Below are 25,889 nucleotides of genomic sequence, written 5' to 3' on the forward strand. Positions count from 1 at the left end.
GCATTCTGCACTTTTAATAGTCATTTGACTGTCAGAGTAGATGAGAGATGTTGACAACATTGCTTACCAGGCACTTCGTTACCAAGCTGAACTTGTAATGTGAGGTGCCTTTACCAGCATCTGAAGACTTGTTTGGTTATTGAGTTACTTGATGCATGGGCCCAACGATGATGAACATGCAGTGATTTAGATTCGAGACTTGTACCTGCAGCTCCACTCTCTTGTATCACCAAGAAAAATTCACTTTCAGTACGGTCTATAGTTTGTTATTGCATAGATCTGTGCATGTTTTGCCCCCTCGTCTTCCATTTTGGTCAAGAACATGCCATAAGTGGGAAACCGTCGTCCAGATCCTAGGCACTAGGCAGGATACTAGCTAATTCAGGTATACAATACATTCACTTGCCACCATATCGGTACTATGTAGCTTTCAGCCACTCATGCCAAGTTCTTGAGCAATGATGGAAGAAAGTGGATTTGGTCTTCTTGACACGATTCCTGTTTGAAATGAGCCCTTTATCATTTAGCTGAGAAACTTGACTACTTAGGCAAAGCATCTGTACAGGGATATTTTCTTCCCATGAGGTAAGATGTGATGATGAACCCCCCCCCCCCCCATACTTTCAGCTTGTTGTGTAAGTCCCGTCCAAGCCGGCTGAATCTCTGCATGCAAAATACAAAAATGAAGTTCATCCGTATTGATAAACTTCGCACCATTGGACCCAACATGTGAAAATCACGACAGGCTAAGCCAACAGGGGAATTGGGGTCCAGACGGCTGTGATCAACTGTGACGGGCCATATACCCGGATACGTATTTTGAGCCATGAAAATTTACCAAGAAAAATCACACAGAATCCAGTGAATTCGGGAATCCCGGGTCACATTCAGCTTGAGAAGGACAACAGATCTTTGCCCATGAATCTGCTCTGTGCAAAGCCTCTCGAGTCATTGGTCACTGGTCACTGGTTACTTGTCACTCGTCACACATCACATCCTCTCTTCTCACCAGCTTTCTGGGTAGACTACTCTAGTATAAAGAACCGCTGCTACAATCAAGGTCTCACATTTACATATATATTTCCTTACCATGCACCCTCAGGACACATCAAGCTGAGCCAAAACTCGTACATGAACAAAGATGTCTCTCCATCAAACCAAGTAATTTGTGCTTCTCTTTGTCTGAACACGAGACCTCTCAACAGAGGCATCATTTTATAATCAACCCCCATTCCTACCATAACACCATTATCTACAACAAGTTCTTGTTGAAATCATAGTCTGAACAGTGAGTTCTCACTGTCCTGTCTCTCAGGGTATATCATACCAAGTATGTCTCTCTTAAGCCCTTGACCAAAAGTTCTACATTTGCACCAAGTTTTCCTTGCAGTTTGGTATGCTGTTATTTTCCTCCACCCACGCACTGTCTAACAAGTGTGACCACCAAGAACTACCCATATTAGGATACCAAGCACGTATTTGGACATGCCTTATCCACGGCCACTACTGGAGCCTATTGCGCTCGTTGGAAGCAGTTGTCGTTTTGCAGGCAACATCAAATCCCCCCATGAACTCTGGAAACAGCATTCGAAGCCTGAAGACCTATCTCGCCCGGTTCCTCCGAGCAGGTTCTCCAGCACAGCATTCTTCCATGAAGACGGTGAATATCATGGCACTACAAACTCGGTCAAGGCCTACTGGTTGGAGCAAGACCACCGCTTGTTCGATGCCCAGTTCTTCAATATTACTCCCAAGGAGGCCGAGGCCATTGATCCACAGCAGCGCTTGCTTTTGGAAGTGGTCTATGAGTCGCTCGAGTCAGCCGGGTACACTCTTCAGCAATACGCAGGGCAGCCAGTTGCTGTGTTTGCCGGAGTGATGACAGACGATTACCACACGCTCTCTTCCCGGGACGATCTCAACGCCTCCCAGTATGCTGCCACCGGGAACGCCAGATCCAACATCGCCAACCGCGTCTCGTACTTCTTCGACTTCCATGGACCATCCATGACAATTGACACAGCGTGCTCCGCAAGCCTCGTCGCTTTGCACCAGGCTGTACAGTCTCTTCGGTCCGGAGAGACCACAATGGCTTGTGTTGCTGGAGTCAATTTGATGCTTACCCCGGAACAATTCATTGCCGAGTCAAACCTGCATATGCTCAGTCCGACTGGGCATTCCCGCATGTGGGACGCAAAGGCTGACGGTTAGTTGTATTGTTTCCCCAGTCGTGACTCTGATTCAACTCTTTGGAGCTATGGCTGACTTACTCTATTCTTTCTACATAATAGGTTACGCACGTGGAGAGGGTGTTGTATCCGTTCTCATCAAGACCTTGAGCCGAGCTCTAGCCGATGGCGACAATATACAGGCGATAATACGAGAGACAGGCGTCAACTCGGACGGAAGAACAAAAGGCATAACCATGCCGAATCCTCATGCACAGACTGCTCTCATCAAAGAAACCTACCGCAAATCCGGTCTCGACACCACCGATCCCGAGCACAGACCGCAGTTTTTCGAAGCTCACGGGACAGGCACACCTGTTGGAGACCCCCTTGAGGCTCGCGCCATCTACGATGCCTTCTTTAGTGGAAGCGAGGACAAGAATAGCAGCAAACTACCCGCATCCAGCGAGCAGAAACTGCTGGTTGGTTCCGTCAAGACAATCATCGGCCATACCGAGGGTGCTGCTGGTTTGGCAGGGCTGCTCAAGGTGGTGCAGTGCCTGAAGGCTGGATCTATTCTTCCCAACTTGCACCTGGAATCGCTGAGTCCAACAGTGATGCCCTTTTCTGATCGCCTTCACGTCCCCACCGCGTCAGCGGAGTGGCCAGCTCCAGCTTCAGGGCATCCTCGCAGAGCCTCTGTCAACTCTTTTGGGTTTGGGGGTACGAATGCACATGCAATCATTGAGGTTTATAACCCGGACATTCACAATACTGTTGCACACTCATTCAATCCAGAGTTGTCGGAGCGGCTTTCCAATGCGTCATCCTCGGTCGCCATCGCTGGGACTGGAAGCAACATGGACTCGGATATGACGCTACCCTTGCTCTTCTCTGCTGCCAGTGAGAAATCGCTTCGTGGTATGCTGCATGATTACAGAGCATTCATCCTCAATAATAGTAATATCGGGCATAAAGAGCTTGCGTGGCATCTCTATTGCAGCCGCACTGTACACAACTACCGTGTGGCCATCACTGCAGGAGATCTTGCTCAAGGCGCTGCTGCCATGGACTCTGTTGCTATTCTTCAGAAGCAATTGCACCCTCAGCCCAGGATACTTGGTATTTTTACAGGACAAGGGGCCCAATACGCTGGTATGTCCAAGGGGCTATACAGAGTCAGCTCAGTCTATCGCAACACAATCCAGTGTTTGGATACCATCCTTCAGACCTGCGCCGATCCACCTGCTTGGTCTATCGCGGCACAACTCATGATAAGCAAGGAGGATTCCCAAATTCACACGGCTGCCATTTCTCAACCGCTCTGCACTGCCCTGCAGATCGGACTCGTCGACTTCCTGAAGAGTATTGGCATCTCCTTTGCCTGTGTGGTTGGCCACTCTTCAGGAGAGATTGCAGCAGCGTATGCGGCTGGCCGGATCACGCAGCGACAAGCGATGCTGATTTCCTACTACCGTGGCCGGTACACACACCTAGCTGCAGGCAAGGATGGTCAGAAGGGCGGTATGCTCGCTTGCGGTCTCTCTCGCCAACAAGCAGAGGAGTTTTGTTCACAGGCTGTGTATAAGGACAGAATCTGTGTAGCAGCCAGCAACTCACAAACCTTGACCACGTTAGCGGGCGATTCCGACGCGATACTGGCCGCGTCCAGTGATTTGAAGGAACAAAACACTTTTGCAAGAGTGCTCAACGTCGACACTGCATACCACTCATTCCACATGAACAAGCCTGTGGAGGAATACTGCGAAGCTCTTAAGGATTGTCACTTCGAGATCTACCCTCCCTGCCCGGCAAGCAACCAGACTCAGTGGATCTCCAGTGTCCATGGTTCACTCAAGGAAGTAAAGGCTGAAGATTTAGCGGTTAGTTACTGGGGCAACAACATGACCTGCCCAGTGCTGTTCCAGGATGCTTTGGCTGCAGCACTCAGAGAGTGTGGACCTTTCAACGCTGCCATCGAGGTTGGCCCACATCCAGCGCTGAAACTACCAGCCACTGAGACCATGAAAGAGGTTCTTGGGACATCGATGCCGTACATGTTTGTACTCAGCAGAGTCAAGGAAGACCGCCTGACCGTGGCTGAATTCATTGGGCAGATGTGGGCCGATTTTGGCCCCTCCTCTGTAGACATAGGGAGATTTGTTTCGGACTCGGCTTGCCCATCACTGGTCGATTCTCGCATCCTGGATGCGCCGTCCTACTCATGGGACCATTCTCAGATTCACTGGAGAGAATCCCGACCATCTGAGCAGTATCACTTCCGCAAACATTCACCACACGAGCTCCTAGGAGTCCGCACTATGGACGACACCCAGTTCGACTTGCGGTGGCGGAACATTCTAAAGATGGACAAACTCCCCTGGCTCAAGGGTCACAAGTTTCAAGGACAGGCCCTGCTACCTGCATCAGCATACTGCGTCATGGCCCTGGACGCGGCTCGAGCTGTCCTGGAAGGCTACAGGACGACCATAGTCGAACTGCAGGACTTGGAGTTTCTCAACGGAATCACTCTAGAGCCTGATTCCTTGGGTGTGGAGACCCTCTTCAGCCTCTCCATGCTGCCACCTGAGAAAGGCGGATCTGGTCAGCCTCAGAAACTTGAAGGCCACTTCAAGCTCACATCTACCCCGGTCAGGTCATTCGACATGAAGCCCATGAAATTGAATTTCCAGGGCAAGTTGCATGTTCTGCTTGAAGAGACGCCTGTACACTCTTTGCCACGTCGCCAGGAGAAATCTCGAGCAGAGACGCTGCCGGTGAAGATCGACAACTTCTACCAGATGATGGAGGGTCTTGGCTTGGAATACACCGGCCCGTTCAAAGCTTTGAGATCCATCGACAGACGGCTGAACTATGCCGCTGCCACGCTTGACAGCCGCCACCCTTCAGACAGCACGAGACTGTCGGTCAGCCCCGCGACTCTGGATGCCTGTTTCCATACAGCATTTGCAACCTTCTCATCCCCTGGAGACAGGGCGCTCTGGACGTCGTTCCTCCCAACCAACATCGAAAAGATTCGATTCAGCCTGGACAGTGACGCACTGGTCATGACAGGTGCCACCGATCTACTATCCGTGGACTCGCATCTGACAAGCTTCAAGCCATACTCCAGAGAGTGTGCTGCAACTATCACGGCTGACATGGAAATCTTCAATCAGCTGGGAGAGATGCAAATCCAGATCGAGGGCCTGGTTGTATCCTCATTCGCATCCACCAAGCCTGAGGATGATTACGAGTTGTATCTCCACACCGTCCTGGAGCTGGACCCCGAGGACGAAATTGTTCACTCGACGACTAGTGACCTTGGCTTCGACCCATCGCTTGCAGAGAGCTGTATGCGAGTCGCGCAGCACTACACGTACAAATCTCGGTTCACCGCGTCGCTCGATACGCCACCTGCTTCGCCGAAGATGTCGGCTTCCCCTGGACCAGATACCATGACAGCGTCAACCACGGCAGGCCAGTCATTTTCAAATGAGGAAGATGTACAGGATTTCATTCGCACTTCGCCGTACTTTTTCACTCTGGACTACATCCGCAACGTCAGCGTGAATCGTCCAGAAGCAGTTTTCAGCACCATGAAAAAGATGATTGAGGAGGCACAAGAGACGCTGCGTTTCCAGAAACACCTCAAGCGGGTTGTTCGGCAAGTAGCTCATCGTTACCCAAGAATGAACGTCCTGGGCGTTACAGATCCTCAATACGGCTTCACGGAGCCTATTTTGAAGGGGCTCGGAGACGTCTATAGGACATACACCATTGGCGGCAAGGCGGAGGACAACTTGTACGACCGCATGCCTTCCATTAAGGGCAGCAGGAAGGTCCGTCAGGAGTTCGTTGCCTTGAATCCTGAGCACTTGGATGAAACTCCAGCAGCTCATCGTTATGACATGGTCATTTGGTCCGTCTCAACCCCGGGAAATCATGGCTCTGATCCCAGGTCCCCGTGGGAAACAATCCGAGGAATGATCAAGGACGGGGGCTTCCTGCTTTTGATCAATTTGCCCCTCGAACAACCCACAAACACACTTCTTGAGACTAGCATCCTTGACGAGGATTCGTCGGAGGTTCTTCCAGCAACCCCACCAGACCGTTCCAGCTCAGAAGAAGCCTGCAAGTTCTTTACGCGTCCTCGTAACTCGGAGTTCTCTACTCGTCTTGGGATGTCACTCAGCGTTCTTCAAGCCACCGTCTCCTCCTACAATAACAGCACCAACAACGACCAGATGAGGAGTCCTCTGGCTTGGAGGGCGGACGAGCTGGCGACCCAGCATTTATTGATCATCGGAGGTGAGAACCAGGCAATTCAAGGCATTGCAACAGAAGTAGAGCAATGTCTTGGTGGCTACTGCAACTCGATATCCACAGCGGCTAGGCTAGATGATGTTACGCCCGAGGTTGCAGCCAACTGTACAGGCATCATCTTTCTGACCGACCTGGAAGACGCCATCTGCTCTTCAATGTCAGAGAAATGGCTGGACGCGTTGAGATCGTTGGTGCGTCCAGAGATGGTCATTCTATGGGTCACCAGAAATGCGCGCGAGGACCCAGAGCGAGCTGCATCCCTGGGCCTGACCCGGACTCTGAAGGCCGAGACACCAGATCTCTTACTGCAGGTGCTTGACCTGGATACTCTTGATGATTCTGGAAAGCTAATCTCAGAGACATTCTGTCGCCTGGGTTTCTGGGCTCAATCTTCCCAGCGCAAGGAACCCGACTCGATCGTTTGGTCCAACGAGCCTGAGATACACATGCAGAACGGCAGGCGTTTCATACCACGCGTGCTTCCTTTTAGGCCAGCAATTGATCGCCTCAACGCATATCGCAGATCCGTCACCACGACAGTCAACACGCTCGAGTCTTGCATTGTCATGGAGCCGAATCAAGATAGGCCGGGATCGATACGGTACAAAGCCCTGGATGTCGGACACACTTTGGCACCGACTGGCTCAGTCCTTACATATGCCGAGTACAGTTCCGTACGATCCTTTGCGATTGGTGAACATGGACCAATGCATCTCTGTGTTGGGAGAACTGTCGACGACAGCAACCTCGTGATGGGTCTTACGAGCAGTCTCGCTTCGATCGTCGACATAGACGCCTCTTTGTGCAGGGAAATTTCCATGCTCAACGTTGACTTGTCACGCATGACCGTTGTCCTCTCCACGGTCTTGGCTGCTCTCCAAATAGTCATGGATGCCACCAAACCCTGTCTCGTTCTGATCGAACCGCCACCGCTTCTTCAGCAAGCTGTACACATTCTGGCATCGGAGGGTTACGGCGGAAAAGGACTCCACATGCATCCATGGTCTCGACAGCACAAGTCAACGCTCGAGCAGGCTCCAGTGAAGGACACTCTCGTTACTCATGTTCACCCACTGGCTGGTGTCAAGGAGGTTCGCCGTGCACTGCCCAAGTGTGGTGAATGTGTACAAGCGCCTGAATGTGCCGTATTCGATTTTCTGCCAGAAGAAGACCAACTCTCGAGGACATTGACCACTTTAGGCGGTCAAGTTGAATACCATACTGTCTCAAGGGCCAATTTACACTTGGACATGTCTTCTCACCTCGTCAACGCCACAGAGGACAAGTTGCTAGTTGCCATCTGGGAAATGGCCACGAATCTTGCCTTCAGGCTAATGTCGGAAGACTCCAGCCAGATGCCATCCTCGTCTTTCATCACGCCGGCTCATCTCCTCGAGCCAGCTGTACCCACGCCACAGTCCGCGTTGGTCGATTGGAAGTCACAACGTGACATTGAGCTGCCTGTCGCGCCACTTGTGCAGACCGTGTCACTCCGCAGCGACCGAACCTACATCCTGTTTGGTCTCACTCGGGATCTTGGCCAGAGCATCTGCAGACTCTTCCTTGAACACGGCGCACGCCACATCATTGTTGCCAGCCGGAACCCCGACATGAACCCTGCCTGGGTGACGGAGCTGAACGAAGAAGAGGGCGCCCACGTTCGCACGGCGCGCTGCGATATCACCGTCCTGGAGGATGTCCGCGCACTGGCGGCGACCACAGGCGGCACCAACGAGACGCCCACCGTCGGAGGCATCGTGAATGGCGCCATGGTGTTGGACGACCGGGTCTTTGCGCAGATGGACATGGACACATGGAACCGTGTTATGCGGCCTAAAACAGTGGGCTCTCGGAACCTCGACCTGGTGTTTGATTCGGCAGACCTGGAATTCTTCATCATGACCTCGTCCTTTGCGGCCATCGGCGGTCACGCGGGCCAGTCCAACTATGCGGCGGCCAACATGTTCATGAACGGCCTGGCGGTCAGCCGGCGTCGAAGAAACCTGGCAGCCTCGGTGCTGAACATTGGAGTGATTTATGGTCTTGGCCTGCTTGCTCGTGAGAGGCAGCAGATCTACGGCGGGCTGGAGCGCGACGGATACCCGCCCATTTCGGAGCGTGACATCCATCACATGTTCATCGAGGCCATTGACGCTGGTCGTCCATGCAAGGGTGGTGGTGTCAAGGAAGAAGAACAGGAACAAGTCATCGACCTGACTACCGGCCTGGCACGCTACCGGATCAACGACGCAAATCCTCAGCACTGGCACCGTGATCTGCGCTTCAGTCACTATACACTCCCTGAAGATGGAGGCGACGACGGCGAGGGCGGTGTCGCGGCCCAACAGGGCGATGGCCAGCAGAAGCAAGTCAAGGACCTGATCCGAGACGCAGAGACTTTGGAGGCTGCGACGGACTACCTCGTGGCATCGTTCTGCCGCCGGATGGAGATTACCCTGCAGCTCCCTGCCAACAGCGCCCATGCGGGAAATAGCATCACGGAAATGGGTGTCGACTCTCTTGCCGCGGTCGAGATCCGGAATTGGTTCTACAAGACCGTCGGTACTGATGTCCCGGTCATGAAGATTCTGAGCGCGTCGAGTATTCTCAGCTGTAAGTTGTTTTTCTCTCCCTTCCTCTGCCGAGCCAGTCTGGCTTGAGTTATGCTGACTTTTGTTGTTTAGTGTGTCATGAGATAGCCCAGAAGATCAAGTCTTGACTACTGTATTTTTATCGAGGCTTATAGCAACAGAGTCGAGTAATATGCGTTTAGATGCTTTCTTAGTTATTGTTAGAAAATAGTAATAATGCATCGCAGTTGATTTTTGAACCCACCAGTGTAACTTTTGCCTTTTCTCTGCATCTAAGTTCCAAGAGCCGAGTCCTAAACCAGGGTTCGATTGAAGGTTATTCGATGACAACTATGCAGCAAATTTTAGAAAGTACTGAGATTATTCCCCCCTTAACCCATTCCTTAAGCTAGACAAAATATCAATTTAAAAAAACCCAGCGTCAAGTTTATCTCAAGAGGTGGATATGAAACGTCATGAGGCTGAATAAATACACCGAACGGGAATAATATATTCCCTAACTGCCGATGAAAGTTTGGGTGGCCCAATCACTAAAAAAAATCAGGTATGATACAATGGGCCCATCTACGCCTGAAGCCTCCGCCGCCAGCCGCACCAAACCGGAGGGGTTCCATCCGAAGCCTCAAAGGAGACTGCGGCTCTAGTCAAGAAGTTTATTCTACCGCAACATGCATATTGTCTCCAACTAGGACACTAGAGACTGAAGAACACACAGTCAATGCTCTGGCATATAAGCCTCTTCTTTCAACAACAAGCCAACTCCAAGTCCGGTCTACCGTGCCGGATATACATAGTTATGGGTTGTTCCACACGGCGGTCCCGTCCGCTGGACGGGTTCCACAGTGCCTGCAATAGTGGCGAGATACTGAGTCCGAAGGAGGCCCAGAAATGTGGAACCAACACGACTCTCAAGAAGCTGACGAGGGCGAGGAACTTCCTCTTATAAACATGGCCTCTGCGCGGCCAATTTTTTGTCCTCTCTTGCGGGCGTCCAACGGGTGATCCGCAGGCTCTCTTTGTCAAAAAAAAAAACATCGTGTACGGATCGATGATCTCCTGAATCATGCATCACGAGACCGAGCTGACGAGACAAAAGACCGAAGATGAGCAGCAAACACCACCTGCTGAGGTCGAGGACGATGAAGTACCTTCGACAGACTCGAGTTCCGGTAGCGATGGCCGACTATCGGTGAGCGATGTGACTGTCGTGAATTTCCAGCCCAAAGATACAGGGAACCCTCACAATTGGTCACAGGTAAGTCTAAAGAGCACGGCGGAGAGGAAGGATAATTGCTATATCCAGGATGGCTGGAATATTATTTACTAACTTTGGGCGTCTGTCAGGCCAAGAAAACATATGTTGTCATCGTCGGAACCCTGTTGTCGATCAATTCGACCATGGGATCATCCGTAGCATCCAACGAAATCCCAGCCCTGCAGAAAGTCTTCCACGTCCCCAATGGATCACAGACTATACTCCCGGCCACGATGTATCTAATCGGCTTCGTGCTGGGCCCGCTCGTCTTCGCGCCCCTGAGCGAGCAGTACGGCCGCCGGCCCGTCCTCGTGTGGACCCTCTGCTTGTACATCATCTTCACCATGGCCTGCGCCCTGGCCCCGAACTGGGCTGCCCTCCTCGTCTTCAGGGTTCTGTCTGGCATATTTGCCTCACCCCCCATGAGCGTGACAGGCGGTTCCATTGCGGATGTGGACGAGGACAAGGTGGCGAGAGGCAGGGCCAATGTGATCTGGTCGACAGCCACGCTTGTTGGTCCCCTGGCAGGCCCTGTCATTTCTGGCTACACATACCAATATTCGTGGACGTGGGGCTTCTGGGCTGCCATGATGCTGTCGGGCATTTGTCTCGTTGCTGTCCTTTTGCAGCCGGAAACGCTGGCCACCAAGATCTTGAGAGACAGGGCGGCCAAGCTGAACAAGGAGAAGGGCAGTGATAGATATATAGCTCCTGCAGACCAAGAAAGGCTGAGTCTGCTCGTTACTTTGGTTAGTAGACTTCTTTCAATCCTACCGGGCCATCTAACAATGAACATATTAGAAAATCACAACCACGAGACCAATTCATCTCATGTTCACCGAGATGCTTGTTTCCTTGACCTGCCTTTACATGGCCTTCGTGTACTCTGTATTTTATATGTAAGCCCCCCCCTTTCTCATCAGGACCCTTCAGCACTAGACAATACTAATGATTCATTGACCACCAGGCTGCTCGAGATCTTCCCAGACATCTTTGAGGGCATCTACGGCTTCACGGCAGGCGAGTCTGGTCTCGCATTCGTCATCATGTTTGCAGGCTCGGTCGTCACTGTGGCAGTCTCACTGCTGTACGATCGATATGCACAGGGGATAGTTCGGAAACACCCACACAAGCAGGCCGAGTATTTGCGGCTGCCCATTGCATGCATTGGTGGCCCGCTCTTTGTGGTTGCCCTCCTGTGGCTAGGCTGGACATCGAAACCGTCCATCCCCTGGATTGTTCCTTTGCTCTCCATGGTCCCATATGGTGTTGCGTACCAGATGATTTTCATGGCGATGATCAATTGTGAGTTCATTCCCTTATAAAAAAAAGAAGAAAAAAACAAAGAGAGGGGGAAAAGCGAGAAGATGGCCCACCCAAGGTTACCGCTTTTTGCTAACTTATATGATCCTGTACCTAGACATCTCAGATGCATATGGGATCTTTGCCTCGTCCGCGCTGGCAGCCTGTGCCGCTGCCCGAAGTGTTGCAGGCGCTGTGATCCCCTTGGCAGTGGACAGTATGGTTGATGGTTTAGGCATTGCCTGGTCGTGCTCCTTGCTGGCCTTTATCAGCTGTGGGCTCAGTCTTGTGCCATTTGGCTTCATCATCTGGGGAGAGAAGATCAGGGCTCGTAGCAACTTCAGCAAGAAGCTGCAGGAAACTTCTCATCCGGAATTAGAGTTGACGAGAAGTCTGTCACTTGTCTAAGCACTTTATTATTGTACATAATGAATTTTACCTACACAAGGGAAAGATGTTTCCTTTATCGGCGCTCTTCCAAAGATCTGCTGGTGTGTACGATGTGCCAAGGACCCTGAATTAGCGAGACTTGGGTTCTGCTGCGGGAGGATCTCACCCGATGCGGCTGCTCGTTCCGGGGCTTGAGGCTCTACATCCGAGCCTAATTATGGGGCAATAGTATCCCAGATAGGCTGGGGCGAGCTTGGCAAGAAGGATTCGATGCTTAAAATACATATTTGATCGCTATGTAAGGTAGGCGACCACTACAGCTTGCCCAAGGTTTTGTTGCACTTATACCTATCTAGAGACTGACCACAGTCGAGTTCTCACTTTGCCTTATAATGACAGGCAAACTTTCACAATGGATACAGCGCAAAATACAACAACGTACCGTCCGAACTGATGATCTGAAACGCGACCAGCAAGGTCGGATCATCCCGCCGCTCCCTGTGCTGCAGGCTATACCGGCTTCTCGAGGCAAGCAAGCAGAGGTACTCAGAGATGGTACGAAGGTGACAGCCAACAGCCCATTCTTCCAACGTCTGCCCCCAGACATCCGACGCATGATCCTCATCGAGGCATTCGGTGATCGCATTATGCACGTTGGGTTGCGCTTGTGCCCCGGTAGACGTGGCGGTCGACATCGTGATAACAGCGCAGCTCCCGATTTGGACTGGCAATGGTATGGCTGTGTCTGCCACAGGGATCCAGAGTGGCGTGTGAGAGGCAAAAGGGTCGGAGAGACATCCACCTCGCCTCCCAGTAAAGACCAATGTGTCAGACATCTCGATCACCTGCACGCTGACGCTCATGCTTGTGGCGACTGGTCTGGAGAAAAGCCACTGAAATGTCGTGTGGGAGCCATGGGATGGATGAGAACTTGTCGTCAAGCGTGAGTCACTTGTGTGCAGCCCTTGCGCCTTTAGGGAAGATTATTCATTCTGAGATTTGACTGACTATGATATAGGTATGTTGAAGGAATCCAAGTACTCTATGGAACCAATGGTTTCAATTTTTCGAGTATGGATCTTCTCAAGAATCTGAGCCAGCTTCTAAAGGCAGATCATCTCACCTTGTTGAGCGCGGCAGAGATGACTTGGGATCTGGGCGGTATTATCCAGCCGCCAGACCCTGAGCAACATGCCTCGACCGATGCGCGCTTTTCTGGCTGGTTCACCTTTCTAGATCTGCTGCAATCCATCCCTACAGCATTGCCTCACCTTCGTTTTCTACACATCACACTGAATGGCAATTGGTACCCGGGAAAGAGTATTTATGAGGTTCCGCGCGCCGATGTGTTCAAGCTGGTGGAAACGGTCATCCTCCAGCCCCTAGACGAAACGATACGAGCCTACTTCTTGGCAAATCCCAGGCTGGAAAAAGTTATCGTGGGCTTGCCTTGGAGTATATTCGCAAAGGTTGATATGTCTGGCTTGTGGCCTGGCCAAAAAGACTTCCACTTCGGCCTCAGAGAACCCGGCGAAGAGGGCATCTCTATTCGACTCTGGCGCCCTGTCGAATGCGACATAGACAGCTCCAGTCACCCAAATCGAAACCCTGGATATTGGTGTACAGAGGGAACTTTTGACCAGGACATGTGTTCCCATTGCGCCGGGCCTATTTCCTGGATAGGCGACATCTAATGAAGATGTGATATTGGTTGGCATAATCTGAAATCTCCTCTGTGATCTGAATTGAGAGGCTCCGACGAAACAATATTCTGCCTCATATTCGTGCAGTTCCTTTCCAGAGGAGCAAGCTGTTATTATTATTTCAGAGATTTGGGAGGTGACAGCTTTTTTTCTTCTGGCTTGTCTGAAGCCCCGGCCCGTGCCAGAAGACTAAAAGCTAAAAGGTTGATAGTTCGGACGAATGGTTTGAGCTCAAGAAGAAGTGCACAGACAAAGGAGCAAACACCGAAACACCACACATTTCTGAAACAGATTACACCACGACCAGGCGCCGGCTGATGACTGTATGACCTGTCCTTTTCCCAACCTCTCGAAATTCTGCCTTCAGGCGTATGAGCTCAAATATGCAGCTTTGCCCTTCAAAAGTCGACGGAGGCCTACAGTATCATTTGATTGTGTCCCTTCATACATACCGGGTCATTCTATAATCACCACGAAACTAAGCTCATAAGCAAGAAAAGAACTCTTCTGAAATAATAGCCAATGCCGACCAAACTTCACAATATCACCTTCGTCGCCCTACTATGGCTGACTTGGGCTGTCATCTTCAAGATCTTCTCCGACGAAAGACTCCCACGGATTTGGTCCACCTCTTCATCGGAACCACTTCCAGTGAAGGAGCTCTCCTGTACAGACACACTATGGGCGCCAGATGACTGCGGTATGGACGGAGCAAAGTGCGAGCCATTCAACAACCACCACATCGCTTTTCAATGCCCATCTAACTGCATCCGCGACGGCATCGTCACCGGCAAACCTCATCTTGTCGGCAATCAGGAGATCCTCAATAGGCCTCTGGTCATCGGCGGACCTATCTACAGAGGCGACTCATACATCTGTCCTGCGGCCGTCCATGCCGGCGTGGTAGATGACGCCACTGGTGGATGCGGCGTGGCCAAGCTTCTGGGCACAACCAATTCGTTCTCAGATTCCTACATGTACGGCATCGAGTCGATTAACGTGCAGACGTATTTCCCAAAGTCGTTCAAATTCACAATTGATTCGGACGACATGACGTGTCCGACGGCAAGGAAGACGAGTTGGGTGCTGCCCTATGTGTCAGTCGCCTACACGGGGCTCATCTGGAGGGCGACCAGCTCCACCGCCGTCAGGGCTGTGTGGTCTCTCGCAGTCATATACGCGCATGTAAGCAGCTCGCAGAGGTTCAGCGCCGGCAGTCTATGGTCGCGGTCTTCCACGCCCGTACCGGTTCCCGATGCCGGTGGCAAGGTTCGCACCCCAGCAATGCTCGAGCCGGTCATTTACATGGGCACGATTTCCAACATCACTCTGAACTGGGCTGAGCCCATCCCAGCAGATGTTGATGGAATCAGCATGCTTCTGAACGATGTGGAGAGGGCAAGACGCTTCCGCGATAGTACGAAGAATGAGCTCAAGGATGGGGAGGCGGAAGGCTCGTTCTTTTGGCAGAGGACGCCACAGGCTTTTGTTGACTACATCCGTTTCGGATACATCAAGGATGGGAAGGTTTTGGGGTACTCACAACCGGGGACTTGGTTCACGAATGGGACCTGGACAGGTATTCCGGCTGAGATATAGATAGGTGGCAACTGCTTTGTTAATCTCATGGCTTACTTGCATAAGCTTCACATGGCTTTGATTACTTTGTCATCTAGATGGGGTAGTAATGAACTTGATTATTCTATTAATCCCCCAAAGAGACGGCTGCTCTATACCTTTGAACCAGCGCCACATGCAACTGTGTGACCTGGGCCAGGTAGAGACCTTCCTAGGTTGGTAGGTATATCAGATGTGGCTGCACTTCTTCGAGCCTCTAGCGTCTTCGTTTAATCCTGCGAACGGTTCAAGCAGACGGTTTCCGTAGTTCAGAACACCAGCCCCCAAATGCGGTCATACAAAACGCAATCCAATGTGCAGATAAATGCACCATCTCTGACCCCACGTTCTCGAGTATGTGGGGCCCAAGAGTCAACCTGCCTACTTTATACGCGACTAGGTATTAATGGAGGCGTTTGTTGCTGCCACAAATCTATATATAGCAGGGACTCTGAGAACGTTCTTTTTCCTGTTCTTTCAAGTTTCCTTCTATAAACTCAACCATACCTTTGCTCTACGATTCTGGGGCACGTAGTTATGCAAGCTTTTCTCTTCTCCTCTGCTCCAACATCATAATAAACAACCTGCTTTGTGTCATGTCAATGTTCCCTCCACTTGCATACACGGCCCTATTTGAGGACTCAGAAAATGGGAGATGAAACAGAACCATCACCTGCATACATTGGCTACCGACTTGAAGCCTTTGTCGCCGTCTTCTCTCCTGTCTGCATCATCTTCGTTGCCTTGCGGTTCTACGCACGTACTCTCGTTGTTAGTACTTACGATGGGGGTGATTGGCTCATCATCGCGGCCTTGATTGGTCAAATTGTATTCGGAGGTATCGCTATAGGTAATGAGACACATTCACAGGATCAGGACTAGAAAATATGAGTCGTCTGACTAGATTTTGCTAGGATCCGTAAGACAAGGAGGAGTTGGCAAACATGCTGCGTACTTGTCAGAAACGGAACCCGAAACACTTACGACGTTTTTCAAATATCTGGTGGCCATATCGACGTGGTACGCTGCTACTGAGGGTTTCGCCAAGCTGGCCGTGTGTCTGTTATACAGGCGTATATTCCCACAACGGCCGGTGCAGTTTGTCATTCATATCACGATGGGGGTTTTAATCTGCACGTCTCTTGCAGTGACCCTTGCCATTCTCTTCGACTGCATGCCGTTCTCGGCACATTGGGCAACAACGGAAGGGCAAATTTCACACTGCATCGATACAGAGTCTCTGTATATTTGGTGCAGTTTTCCGAATATTGTCACGGATGTTGTGTTGCTACTTCTCCCGATGCCGGTTTTATGGAACCTCAAGGCATCTGCTGGGATGAGGATTGGTGTGATTATTACATTCCTTTTTGGCAGCACGTCAGTGTCCTTTAGTGGCTGAACCTTATCCTGTGTCATCATTTCCGTGGAGCTGACCAAATAGCTTGTTCTTCTTTTTCTTAGTGGTACTATAACATCCATTCTGCGCTTCGTGGCCTTCTACGACAAGAACCCATTCATCGATCCGACGTGGAATGGGGTTACGATGATCATCTGGACAGTGTGCGAGCCAGGCGTATACTTAATTGCAGCCTGTCTGCTGGTTCTTAGGCCTGTATTCGAGAGACTGGGCATTCCAATGATCAGCAGTCCTTCGACATCCGGCAGGAGTGGAGGCGGGTCAGGACAGCTGGCTGCCCGCGGATTAGGACACCGGCCCGGAAGAAGAGCCGAGAATCACAATATTGAACTGAGAACCATTGGTGGCACTTCTTATAGCGCTCGTGGCTACGGCGGTGGCAAATTCTCACAGCTCGAGGATAGTGAGAAGCGACCGCTGAGAAATAAGTGTGAAAAATGGGGCATATTTAACCCTAACCCTCTGTTTTGGTCCCCTCATAAACCATCTCAGAGCCTGGTTTAGTTACTTAGAAGATCTTCCTTTTGTATTAGATAGATTCAATCTCAACACTCATTCAGCCACTTCCACGTGCTCAGCTCATACGTTTCTCCTTAGTTATGAGCCCGGTTCGCAAGAATCGGGTTTAATCTTCCCCTTATCTATCGAAACAGACTGAGCCGTTCACTTCTTATTCTTTCAGAACACATCTTTTGTCCCAAACAGTCATACTCACGCTCCATCAAAGCCCACGATGGAGCGCGAACCTGACGACCTCACGCTCTCGGTAAAGTGCACCGACACCTACTCCTTTCCATCCTGGTACAGCATTTTGCAGTCCCAGAGCAAGGGAAAGGGTGTTTGGGAGTACCTAGACCCGGATGGCCCAGATGCGCCCTCTCTCGAACCTGAAGACTTCGACCTCGAGTTCTCCAAGTTCACTCAGGATCTTGAGGAGGAGCGCAAAAACACCATAACGGAGAACTACAAGCCACTCTCTATCCAGGAACAAGCCATCCTCTACGATCAGGAGATGAAACGCTTTCAGCTTCGTCAAAACAAGCAGTTGCGTGCTCACCAGAACGTACAGAGGATGTGGAACTGGATTCAGAAAACAGTACCTCCGTCAGTCCTCGTTCCTCACATGCACACCTATCCAGGAAAGAAGTCTCCCTCGATTCAACAGGTGCTCAGGAACCTGAAGAAAGACCTCTGTCCGTCCGAGGAGAGCATGAAACAGGTCGTTCGCCTCCAGTACCGCCATCACCTTGAGCTGGCCACCAGGCAAGGCACCGATTTCCAAAACTGGTGCCGGCAGCACCAGGATCTCCTGAACCTAGCTCGGGTTTACGGCATTGACGAAGTTGAGGGACTTCAGGGCTCTGATAACTTCCTCGCCGCTGTCGGAGTTCGCTTCCAGACAGAGTGGGCCAAAACGCAACGACATCTCCTCGCTACGGCACCTGACGATGGTCTGCCTATCAAGACTATCGAACAGCTTCAACGAAATCTCGCTTCAATCCACCGACTTCGGCCTGAGCAGAAAAAAGGCTCAATAGTGTTCGCCACTATAGGCGGAGAGAACCCACAATCCGGCAACTCAGGCACAAAATCTGGGAAGAAACAAGGTGGATCTTCCAGCCAGAGCGAAAAGGGAGATTACAAGTGCCCCTGCGAGTCGTATCAAAGGAAGCATAAATGGGGCCCCATGAGCTGCGGAAGGCTGGAGTACGCCTGTACCGGAGTCAGGCCAGACTCAATCTTCAAGGCCCCATCTGACGAGCAAAGAAAGAAGATCCTCTCTAAGCTGGCCGGCAAAAACTATCAGGAGCTCCGTTCAGACCTTATCAGGACTGGATGGCTTCCTCAAGGCTGGACAGGGGGGATCCCACAGAGGACGGAGAACAACAGGAACCTCTATCCAGGCACTGTCGAGTGCTAGAACCTCTCAACCACAACGTCAAAATGCCAGATCCGACACCCCTCAAGCCTGAAACAAGGCATCCTCAGTTCCTCCAAATAAACGCTGTCTTCAACCCTCAACTCTTCAACCAGGCAGTATTGCTACAAGCAAGCGCGGCAGTCTTCTCAACACCGTTTCAGACACCTCACATCCTTTCCCAAAGCACAGTTCTGGATAACTGCGGAGCTGTACACCTCGTCAACAGCGTCGACCTCCTGGAGCCAAACACCTTTTCTCCCTCAAGGGATGCGGAAGTTGTGGAAGCAGGGAGCTCATCGTTGCCAATACGGGGATTCGGGAGACGACGCTTCAAAAATGCACTGAACGGGAGGCGAGGGGAACGCACTGAGGACCTAGTCCTCAACCGTGTGGCGGTTGTAGATGGCTTCCATGTCAACATAATCGCTGAGGCTCTCTTATACGAGAAAGGGATCTGGTACTGTGGCAAAGATAGCACACTGCGCTCAGGAACGCTTGAACAGAGCGCGGTGATTGCGAATCTACACAGAGAGTTCAACTTAGTCTTCTTCGAATACATTCCTTTTGCAAACTCTTCCTACTCTCGAGCTCCAGCCACGCTGCCATACAGCTGGGCTGGCGTTCTCGTGTTCTCAACTCTAAAAAGAAACAGGCACCCTCGTCCTTCATATGATGAGGCGCCTGAAAGAAGTGATTCAGAGCATCTTTGGCATCTAAGGTCGGGACACCTGGGTGCCAATGCCCTGAAGGAGCTCGTCTACTCAGTTCGTGGTGTCAGAATCAACGGAACCAGACGAATTGACTGTGAACACTGTGCTCTAGGGCGCATCACAAAGGTCATTCGACGCGCAAGATCTGAACACCACAGCCCTCGACCGTTCTGGCGCATTAGTTGGGATCTCCTCGACTATAACGAAGCGCAGGATAGCTCAAAATGGGCTCTCATACTCAAAGACGAGTACAGTGGCAAGTTGTTTGCCTTTCCGATACCTAACAAGGCACAATCCACAGTGTTCGATGTGCTCAGGTTATTCGAGACCTGGGTACAACGCCAATATCGCCTCTTCGTCTGCAAAATCAGACAGGACGCAGACTCCTCAGTCATAAGGAGGCCATACGAAACGGTATACACACAATGGTGCGCTGACAACGGCATCGACCTGGAGGTTACTCCACCGCGCACGAAAGAGTCAAATGGCGCTGCTGAGCGAGCCGGGCGTGAAATTCAGGAGCGTGCGCTAGTCCTCCTGTTGTCAGCCAAACTACCGAAAGACCTATGGCCAGAGTGTGTGAAAGCAGCCACCTGGCTGTTCAACATCTCTCCATCCATGCTCAAGCACTCCGAAACGCCAAATTCACTTCTGGATGGCTGGTTCAGGCAGTACTTTCGTTGGTACGCGCCGGAAATAGTCAGAACAGCAGTCTCGGACCTACGGCCCAACTGGGCCAGGATCTACGCATATGGATGCCGGGCATACGTCCTGCGAGAAGAGCGCGAACTTGGCTCTCATAGACGGGATATGAAAACAGAACCAAGGGCACACAAGGGCTATCTTGTGGGATACGTTGCAAGCAACCTGTACCGCGTGTGGCTTCCAGCGCTTGCGAGAGTCGCAACCGTGCGCAATGTTCTGTTCGATGAGAGCCAATTCTACGACCCAAACAGCGGTGAGGCGTCAGAAGCACTATCTCGTGCTCAGCCAGCACCAATCGTTCCAGAGGTCGGAAACGACGAGGAAATCATGGATACAATCGTCGTTGGAGGCGTATGGGACCCAGTTCCCTGGCCTGACGCCACAAATCGAAACCAAGGACCTCATCCGCTGTCCGACGAGGACAGTGGCCCATCCTCAGAGTCTCCCTCGGGAGGCATCCCGAGTTGGAACTCGGGGGTGAGAGCACCTGAGACTGGCAATGGAGCGCTCTTGCAAAGCAACCCATCCCAGGGAAGAAGCTCAGGGGATAAGGTGCAAGGACTTCCAACTCCTGAAAAATCTCCCGAGGCACCGGAACGAACGGATCAGCCAGAAAGGAGCGCTGCCGCAAGCAGCGAGGATGTTTCAGCAACTGAACAGGCGTCTTCAAGTACTGAACAACAAGCCACCAGCGCATCTACTGCTCAGGATACGAGCCAGCCTGCAGCGCGAGGGTACGAGCCTGGTCAGGCCTCAACCAGACGTCGTCGAACAAGGAACGAGATCTATGGATCTCAACCCACACGGCGTTCAGACAGAGCACGGAAACCAATCGATAAAGCTCGCCAATACCAAGGGTCATTCGCCACGGCCTTTGTAACGAGCCAAACAGCTCTGGTAAACCTCATGGCTACCTTTTTGCCTGATCAGCTAAAGGAAGCAACCAGAACATGGGATAGGCGTTTTCAGACCATACACAGTGTGGTCGCAGCCGCTGTACTTGAGGCAAACTCTACACGCAGAGGAGCCTCGCACTCGCAGCGAAAGCACTTTGATGCTCCTCAGCAAGTCACAGAGCTGGCGACGGCTGAAAAGAAGCATCATAAACAACTACCACCCGAACCTGGGACCTGGAAAGAAGCACGAAACGGTCCTTTCCACACCGAGTGGTGGAAAGCGATGCAATCAGAAATCCAGGGACTGGTCAACAAAAGGGTGTGGCAGACCCTCGAGCGTGGGAAAGCCAAAGAGAAGCCACTGCCACTCAAATGGGTATACAGATACAAACTTGATGAGGACAGTTACTTAACCTCATTCAAAGCCCGAATCTGTGTGCGAGGAGACCTGCAAAAAGCAAGCAACCTTCAAGACACGTATGCAGCAACGCTGGCTGCGCGCTCCTTTCGCACACTTATAGCTGTGGCAGCATATTTCGACCTAGAGATCAACCAGATGGACGTCACCGGAGCGTTCCTGAATGCCAGCAGGGAAAGCCAGGAAAGCGTTTTCTGTGAGCTGCCTGATGGATTCAAGGAGGAAGGGAAAATCGTGCTCCTGGAAAAGGCACTGTACGGCCTGAGGGACTCGCCAGCACTCTGGTACAGGCACTTCTGCTCAACTCTGCGAAATCTCGGCCTTACGCCCTCAACTGAAGAGCCCTGCATGTTCACCAACAAAGCAAACAAGCTGATCGTCCTGTTCTATGTGGACGATATCCTGCTGTTCTATCCGCAGGACCAGGCATCAAAGGCACGCAGAGTGAAGGAAGGGATCTTCGAGGCATATGAGGTAAAGGATCAGGGAGCGGCGGAATGGTTCTTGGGAGTTCGAATCGTCAGAGACAGAGCCAACCGCACGATCAGCCTGGTCCACGATGCGTACATCGAGAAAATAGCCAACAAGTTTGGCCTTGCAGCCAACACAGCTTTAACACCCCCAACGCCTCTGGACCTTGGGGAGCTTGTCAAATGGAAAGGGGAAGCATCAAAAGACCAAATCAAGGAGTACCAGGAGAAGATTGGATCGATCCTGTACACCGCTATCATGATAAGACCAGATGTGGCTTTTGCATGCGCTCTTCTCTCCAGGTTTTTGACAAACCCAGGGCCAAAGCACCTGGAACAGGCAGACAGAGTAATCTGTTACCTGTACGGGACGAGGTTTCTGGCAATCCAGTACGGAGGAAGCCACCCTGAGGCTCAAGCCCTGCTAATCGCCGGAGATGCTTCCTTTGCCGACGATGCGGAGGACCGAAAATCCTCACAAGGATATATCTTCAGCCTATTCGGAGGTCCTATACAATGGAAAGCAACAAAGCAAAGCCTGGTAACCACCTCAACCACAGAGGCTGAACTGTACGCCCTCTCGGCCACAGCCAAGGAAACGATCGCCTTACAACGCCTCTTTCGAGACCTCACCTTGAACCTCGGCGAGCCCTGGAATATCTTCTGTGATAATCAACAAGCCATACGGCTGGTAGTCACAGAGCGTGAAAGGATAAACACAAAGCTCCGCCATGTGGATATACACCAAATGTGGCTCAAGCAGGAGTTCCAAAAGGGCAAATTCCAGGTCTCATATATGCCAACACAGAGCATGCCAGCTGATGGACTGACCAAGAACCTCAATCGAGCGCAGTTCGAACACTTCAGAGCGCTCCTCAACCTTCAGGATGTCAGCCATGCCTTGAATCAGAGGACCAAGAAGGAACCTAAAGGGACACAGATGGGCAACTCGATCTCACATTGGCCCCTTTTGGGTGCTCTCAATCACTGAATTTCATTTGTTAAAATCAAAAACGAGGGCCTATAGCCCAGGGGTATCATCCAGAAACACGCAAACCAAGCGCGCAGCCTTCATCAAACGACGAACCAAAGGACTTAACCACAAAAAAAAAAAAAAAAAAAAAAAAAAAAAAAAAAAAAAAAAAAAAAAAAAAAAAAAAAAACCCAATCATCCACCAAAGCCTAGAGCACACCTAAGCCTGAACAGGGCTCACTCCTTAGGTGGGGGGTGAAGGGTAGCCAGCACTGCCTCGATATCAGCTTTGGCTTTCTCGTGCTTCAGATGCCATTCACGGTAAGACTCGACAGGATGATCATCGACAGAGCGCGAGACAGACTGAACGGCAGCTTGTTTTCCCTTCTTCTTAGCCGAAACCACGGCCTTCCCCTCCTTGGCAGAGCGTGAAACTGCCTCCTTACGATCAGCCTCCTGCTCAGCAAGGAGCACATCACGCTCTTCCGTGAGCGCCTCAATCTGCTTCTGCAGCTCGTCAACCTCCGAGAACTTGCCCGCCTCAAAATGCTCAAGAGCAGCTTTCTAAGCCCACACAGCATGCTTGGATCGGGTCCCCAGAGGAGCAAGGTTGAGAGTGGAGTTTTCCTTCTCCACTCCAGCGCGCGTCCTTTTCTTCGAGGGCGTAGGAGCATCCATCTCCTCAGCAGAAGCAAGCGCACGCTTGGCCATATAAAGCTCGTCCACAAAAGGCATGAGGTAGAAAGGGACCGGAATACACTTGTGACCCTTCGAACACCGAGCACAGCGAGCAGCAGATGAGTCCTTCTGGTCGTGACAGGAACCATCAGAGCCGCTCGCAGCCAGACTCTTGATACAGCCAATGCATGGAACATCGCGAACAGCACCCCAGGAAGCATCGTCTTGGCTCTTCGAGGAACCTGCAGCGGGAGTACTGGAAGGGGTGGCCACTGGAAAAGTCTTTTTGGCTCGCGACCGAGGAGTCCTCAACTTGGCGGCGTCTCCAGCAGCCACATCGAGGCGCTCCTGCTGAAGCTCCTGCATCAACGCATCCTGGGACCTCAAACGAGCCATACCCTGCTCGGTCACAGGCCTTGTTGCGACTGGCCCAGAACTTGAAAGGCTACCGGAAGCCTGAAAAAGGGTCAGCCAGGTAAACATTGGAAGAAAAAGCGGTGCGAACCTACAGTCTTGGGCGCCTCCTGAAGGAGCACAGAGCCGTCTTCATCATCATCGTCGTCGTCATCGATAAACGGGCTAGAAATCCCCGTAGAACCAGCACCAGAGCGCTTGGAAAGACCAACACCGACTGAATCGGAGGCACCATCGACCGAAGGACGCAAAATCAGGGTATCAGCACGAGCGGCAGACGACTCGACCGGAGCTTGAGGACTTGAAGCAGGCAGGCCAGACCGCCGTCCCTGGAAACAAGAACAATCAGTTCAGCCCATACCAATCCCCAGGCAGCTCTTTCTATACTCACATCAGGAAGAGGGTGCCGACCAGCGGTTGGAATCAAGACAGGCTGAACAGGGCTCGCGCTCTTCTCTGTGGCCATCGAGGGACCACCATGCGACTCAGACACGCTGGCAGGGGAGCTGGGGTTTGCACCCAAGGGATCCTCATCAGTCTCCACATCGGGAGAAGGACCAGAAGAGGCCACATGGATCTCGCCCTCAGCAGAGTCGCTGTCATCGGAAACAGCCATACTGAGCTCGCTGAGAGGGACAGAAACGTCAGACTCGCCTGACGAGAAATCTGGAGTGACTAGAAGAGGCATATTGACGCGCGGAGGCTTTCAAAAACCTTGAAAACAGATGGAAAAAGAGCTGGTTGAAAAAGAAAGAGGACTGGAAGGAGGCAAGGCGACTGTAAAACGCGCCCACATAAGCTTAAACGCGTCTGCGGGGACCCCACAAAAGACCCACTTTTCTGGCACATCTGACCAGTCAGATGGGGGGTGTGTGAAAAATGGGGCATATTTAACCCTAACCCTCTGTTTTGGTCCCCTCATAAACCATCTCAGAGCCTGGTTTAGTTACTTAGAAGATCTTCCTTTTGTATTAGATAGATTCAATCTCAACACTCATTCAGCCACTTCCACGTGCTCAGCTCATACGTTTCTCCTTAATAAGGCATCGTTTGGGCTTGTACAACCGGTCAAGGACGTGGTGTGGGCGGAGATGCCGACGTGTGTGTGAGCATAAAATCACCAATGTTCGCCTGCGACGCTGATTGAAAATAGCACGTGAGTTTATAATTGACACACAGACATGGAATTGATGATGTTGACTTCACTGAGGTGCCGCCTTATCACGGTTTCGTTGAATTGCTTTGACTTCCCGATATGGTCTCAAACTTTACAGTTCTGTGGGTTGGTTGCGAATATTTCTTGTCGAAATGTGACATTAGTACCAACTTGATGCGTTTTCTTCTTGTGGTAACTCTCTTCTTCCCTCCTTGACTCTTTTTTTTGGGGGGGGGAGGAGGTTCTTCTCTCTCTTCTTTCCCTCATTTTTCTGGTTCACCTCCGTTGGTGGTCAATACCATTAAAAGGCCTAATACTGCCTAGGCGGCCAATGCTGTAGCTTTTGACAAACGTTTGCCATCCCACCGGTCTCTACGGAAACACTTGGTCACTCCGTCCTTGCTTCACCCTTTAACGGGTCATCTTAGGGCCAAGAACGAAGCATAAGCATATCGGATCTAATGAAAGGAAGTGATAAAGAGAGTAAGAATTGAGGACATCAATAAATCAACTACACATAAGGGGTCATGGCTTGGCCTTTCGGTGCCGATGTGGTTAAAGGCCGGCAGATGTAATGCCTACCCTTCTACAAACATTTGCTGTCAACGGCCAACGGGCAAGCTGACTGAGAAATGCTCGTGCTTGGCATCGGCAGCCTGATATGATAGGTACATGTCTTAGGTGAGCAATGTCGCCCATCGCGGACGTCGACTTGCTACGTATTATATACTAAGTACATGGTAGCATTCTATATAGTCAGTATTCACAACATACTTTGA

The 25,889-nt window shown here is 51.4% G+C and overlaps 7 protein-coding genes across 7 annotated transcripts; 4 read left to right on the plus strand and 3 right to left on the minus strand.

The window, feature by feature from the left end:
• Positions 1 to 1,485: 1,485 nt before the first annotated feature.
• Positions 1,486 to 9,213, plus strand: M406DRAFT_338852 (uncharacterized protein; the record flags this gene model as incomplete). The annotated part of the gene is made up of 4 exons (XM_040921395.1): positions 1,486 to 2,206; positions 2,292 to 8,660; positions 8,700 to 9,107; positions 9,179 to 9,213. The coding sequence occupies 4 exons, from the start codon at positions 1,486 to 1,488 to the stop codon at positions 9,211 to 9,213; spliced, it is 7,533 nt and encodes a 2,510-aa protein (XP_040776336.1).
• A 1,270-nt stretch (positions 9,214 to 10,483) lies between these two features.
• Positions 10,484 to 12,050, plus strand: M406DRAFT_338853 (MFS general substrate transporter; the record flags this gene model as incomplete). Its single annotated transcript, XM_040921396.1, has 4 exons — positions 10,484 to 11,089; positions 11,142 to 11,239; positions 11,308 to 11,645; positions 11,761 to 12,050. The coding sequence occupies 4 exons, from the start codon at positions 10,484 to 10,486 to the stop codon at positions 12,048 to 12,050; spliced, it is 1,332 nt and encodes a 443-aa protein (XP_040776337.1).
• Positions 12,051 to 14,257: 2,207 nt separating this feature from the next.
• M406DRAFT_329292 (LCCL domain-containing protein) lies at positions 14,258 to 15,334 on the plus strand (the record flags this gene model as incomplete). The annotated part of the gene is made up of 1 exon (XM_040920411.1): positions 14,258 to 15,334. One exon carries the CDS (start codon positions 14,258 to 14,260, stop codon positions 15,332 to 15,334), a length of 1,077 nt encoding a protein of 358 aa, XP_040776338.1.
• Positions 15,335 to 16,268: 934 nt separating this feature from the next.
• On the plus strand, positions 16,269 to 16,979 carry M406DRAFT_27294 (uncharacterized protein; the record flags this gene model as incomplete). The annotated part of the gene is made up of 2 exons (XM_040918165.1): positions 16,269 to 16,729; positions 16,814 to 16,979. Coding segments are annotated over 2 exons (627 nt in total), but the record flags the coding sequence as incomplete, so codon positions are not given.
• Positions 16,980 to 22,348: 5,369 nt separating this feature from the next.
• M406DRAFT_234864 (uncharacterized protein) lies at positions 22,349 to 22,771 on the minus strand (the record flags this gene model as incomplete). The annotated part of the gene is made up of 2 exons (XM_040916001.1): positions 22,349 to 22,517; positions 22,635 to 22,771. Coding segments are annotated over 2 exons (306 nt in total), but the record flags the coding sequence as incomplete, so codon positions are not given.
• Positions 22,772 to 23,099: 328 nt separating this feature from the next.
• M406DRAFT_350969 (uncharacterized protein) lies at positions 23,100 to 23,936 on the minus strand (the record flags this gene model as incomplete). Its single annotated transcript, XM_040922590.1, has 2 exons — positions 23,100 to 23,426; positions 23,499 to 23,936. 2 exons carry the CDS (start codon positions 23,934 to 23,936, stop codon positions 23,100 to 23,102), a joined length of 765 nt encoding a protein of 254 aa, XP_040776341.1.
• A 94-nt stretch (positions 23,937 to 24,030) lies between these two features.
• M406DRAFT_54414 (uncharacterized protein) lies at positions 24,031 to 24,697 on the minus strand (the record flags this gene model as incomplete). The annotated part of the gene is made up of 2 exons (XM_040924537.1): positions 24,346 to 24,697; positions 24,031 to 24,283 (listed from the first exon to the last, which is right to left on the minus strand). Coding segments are annotated over exons 1-2 (330 nt in total), but the record flags the coding sequence as incomplete, so codon positions are not given.
• Positions 24,698 to 25,889: the final 1,192 nt, after the last annotated feature.

This window comes from Cryphonectria parasitica (assembly GCF_011745365.1).
Source record: "Cryphonectria parasitica EP155 unplaced genomic scaffold M406scaffold_4, whole genome shotgun sequence".
NCBI lineage: Eukaryota > Fungi > Ascomycota > Sordariomycetes > Diaporthales > Cryphonectriaceae > Cryphonectria > Cryphonectria parasitica.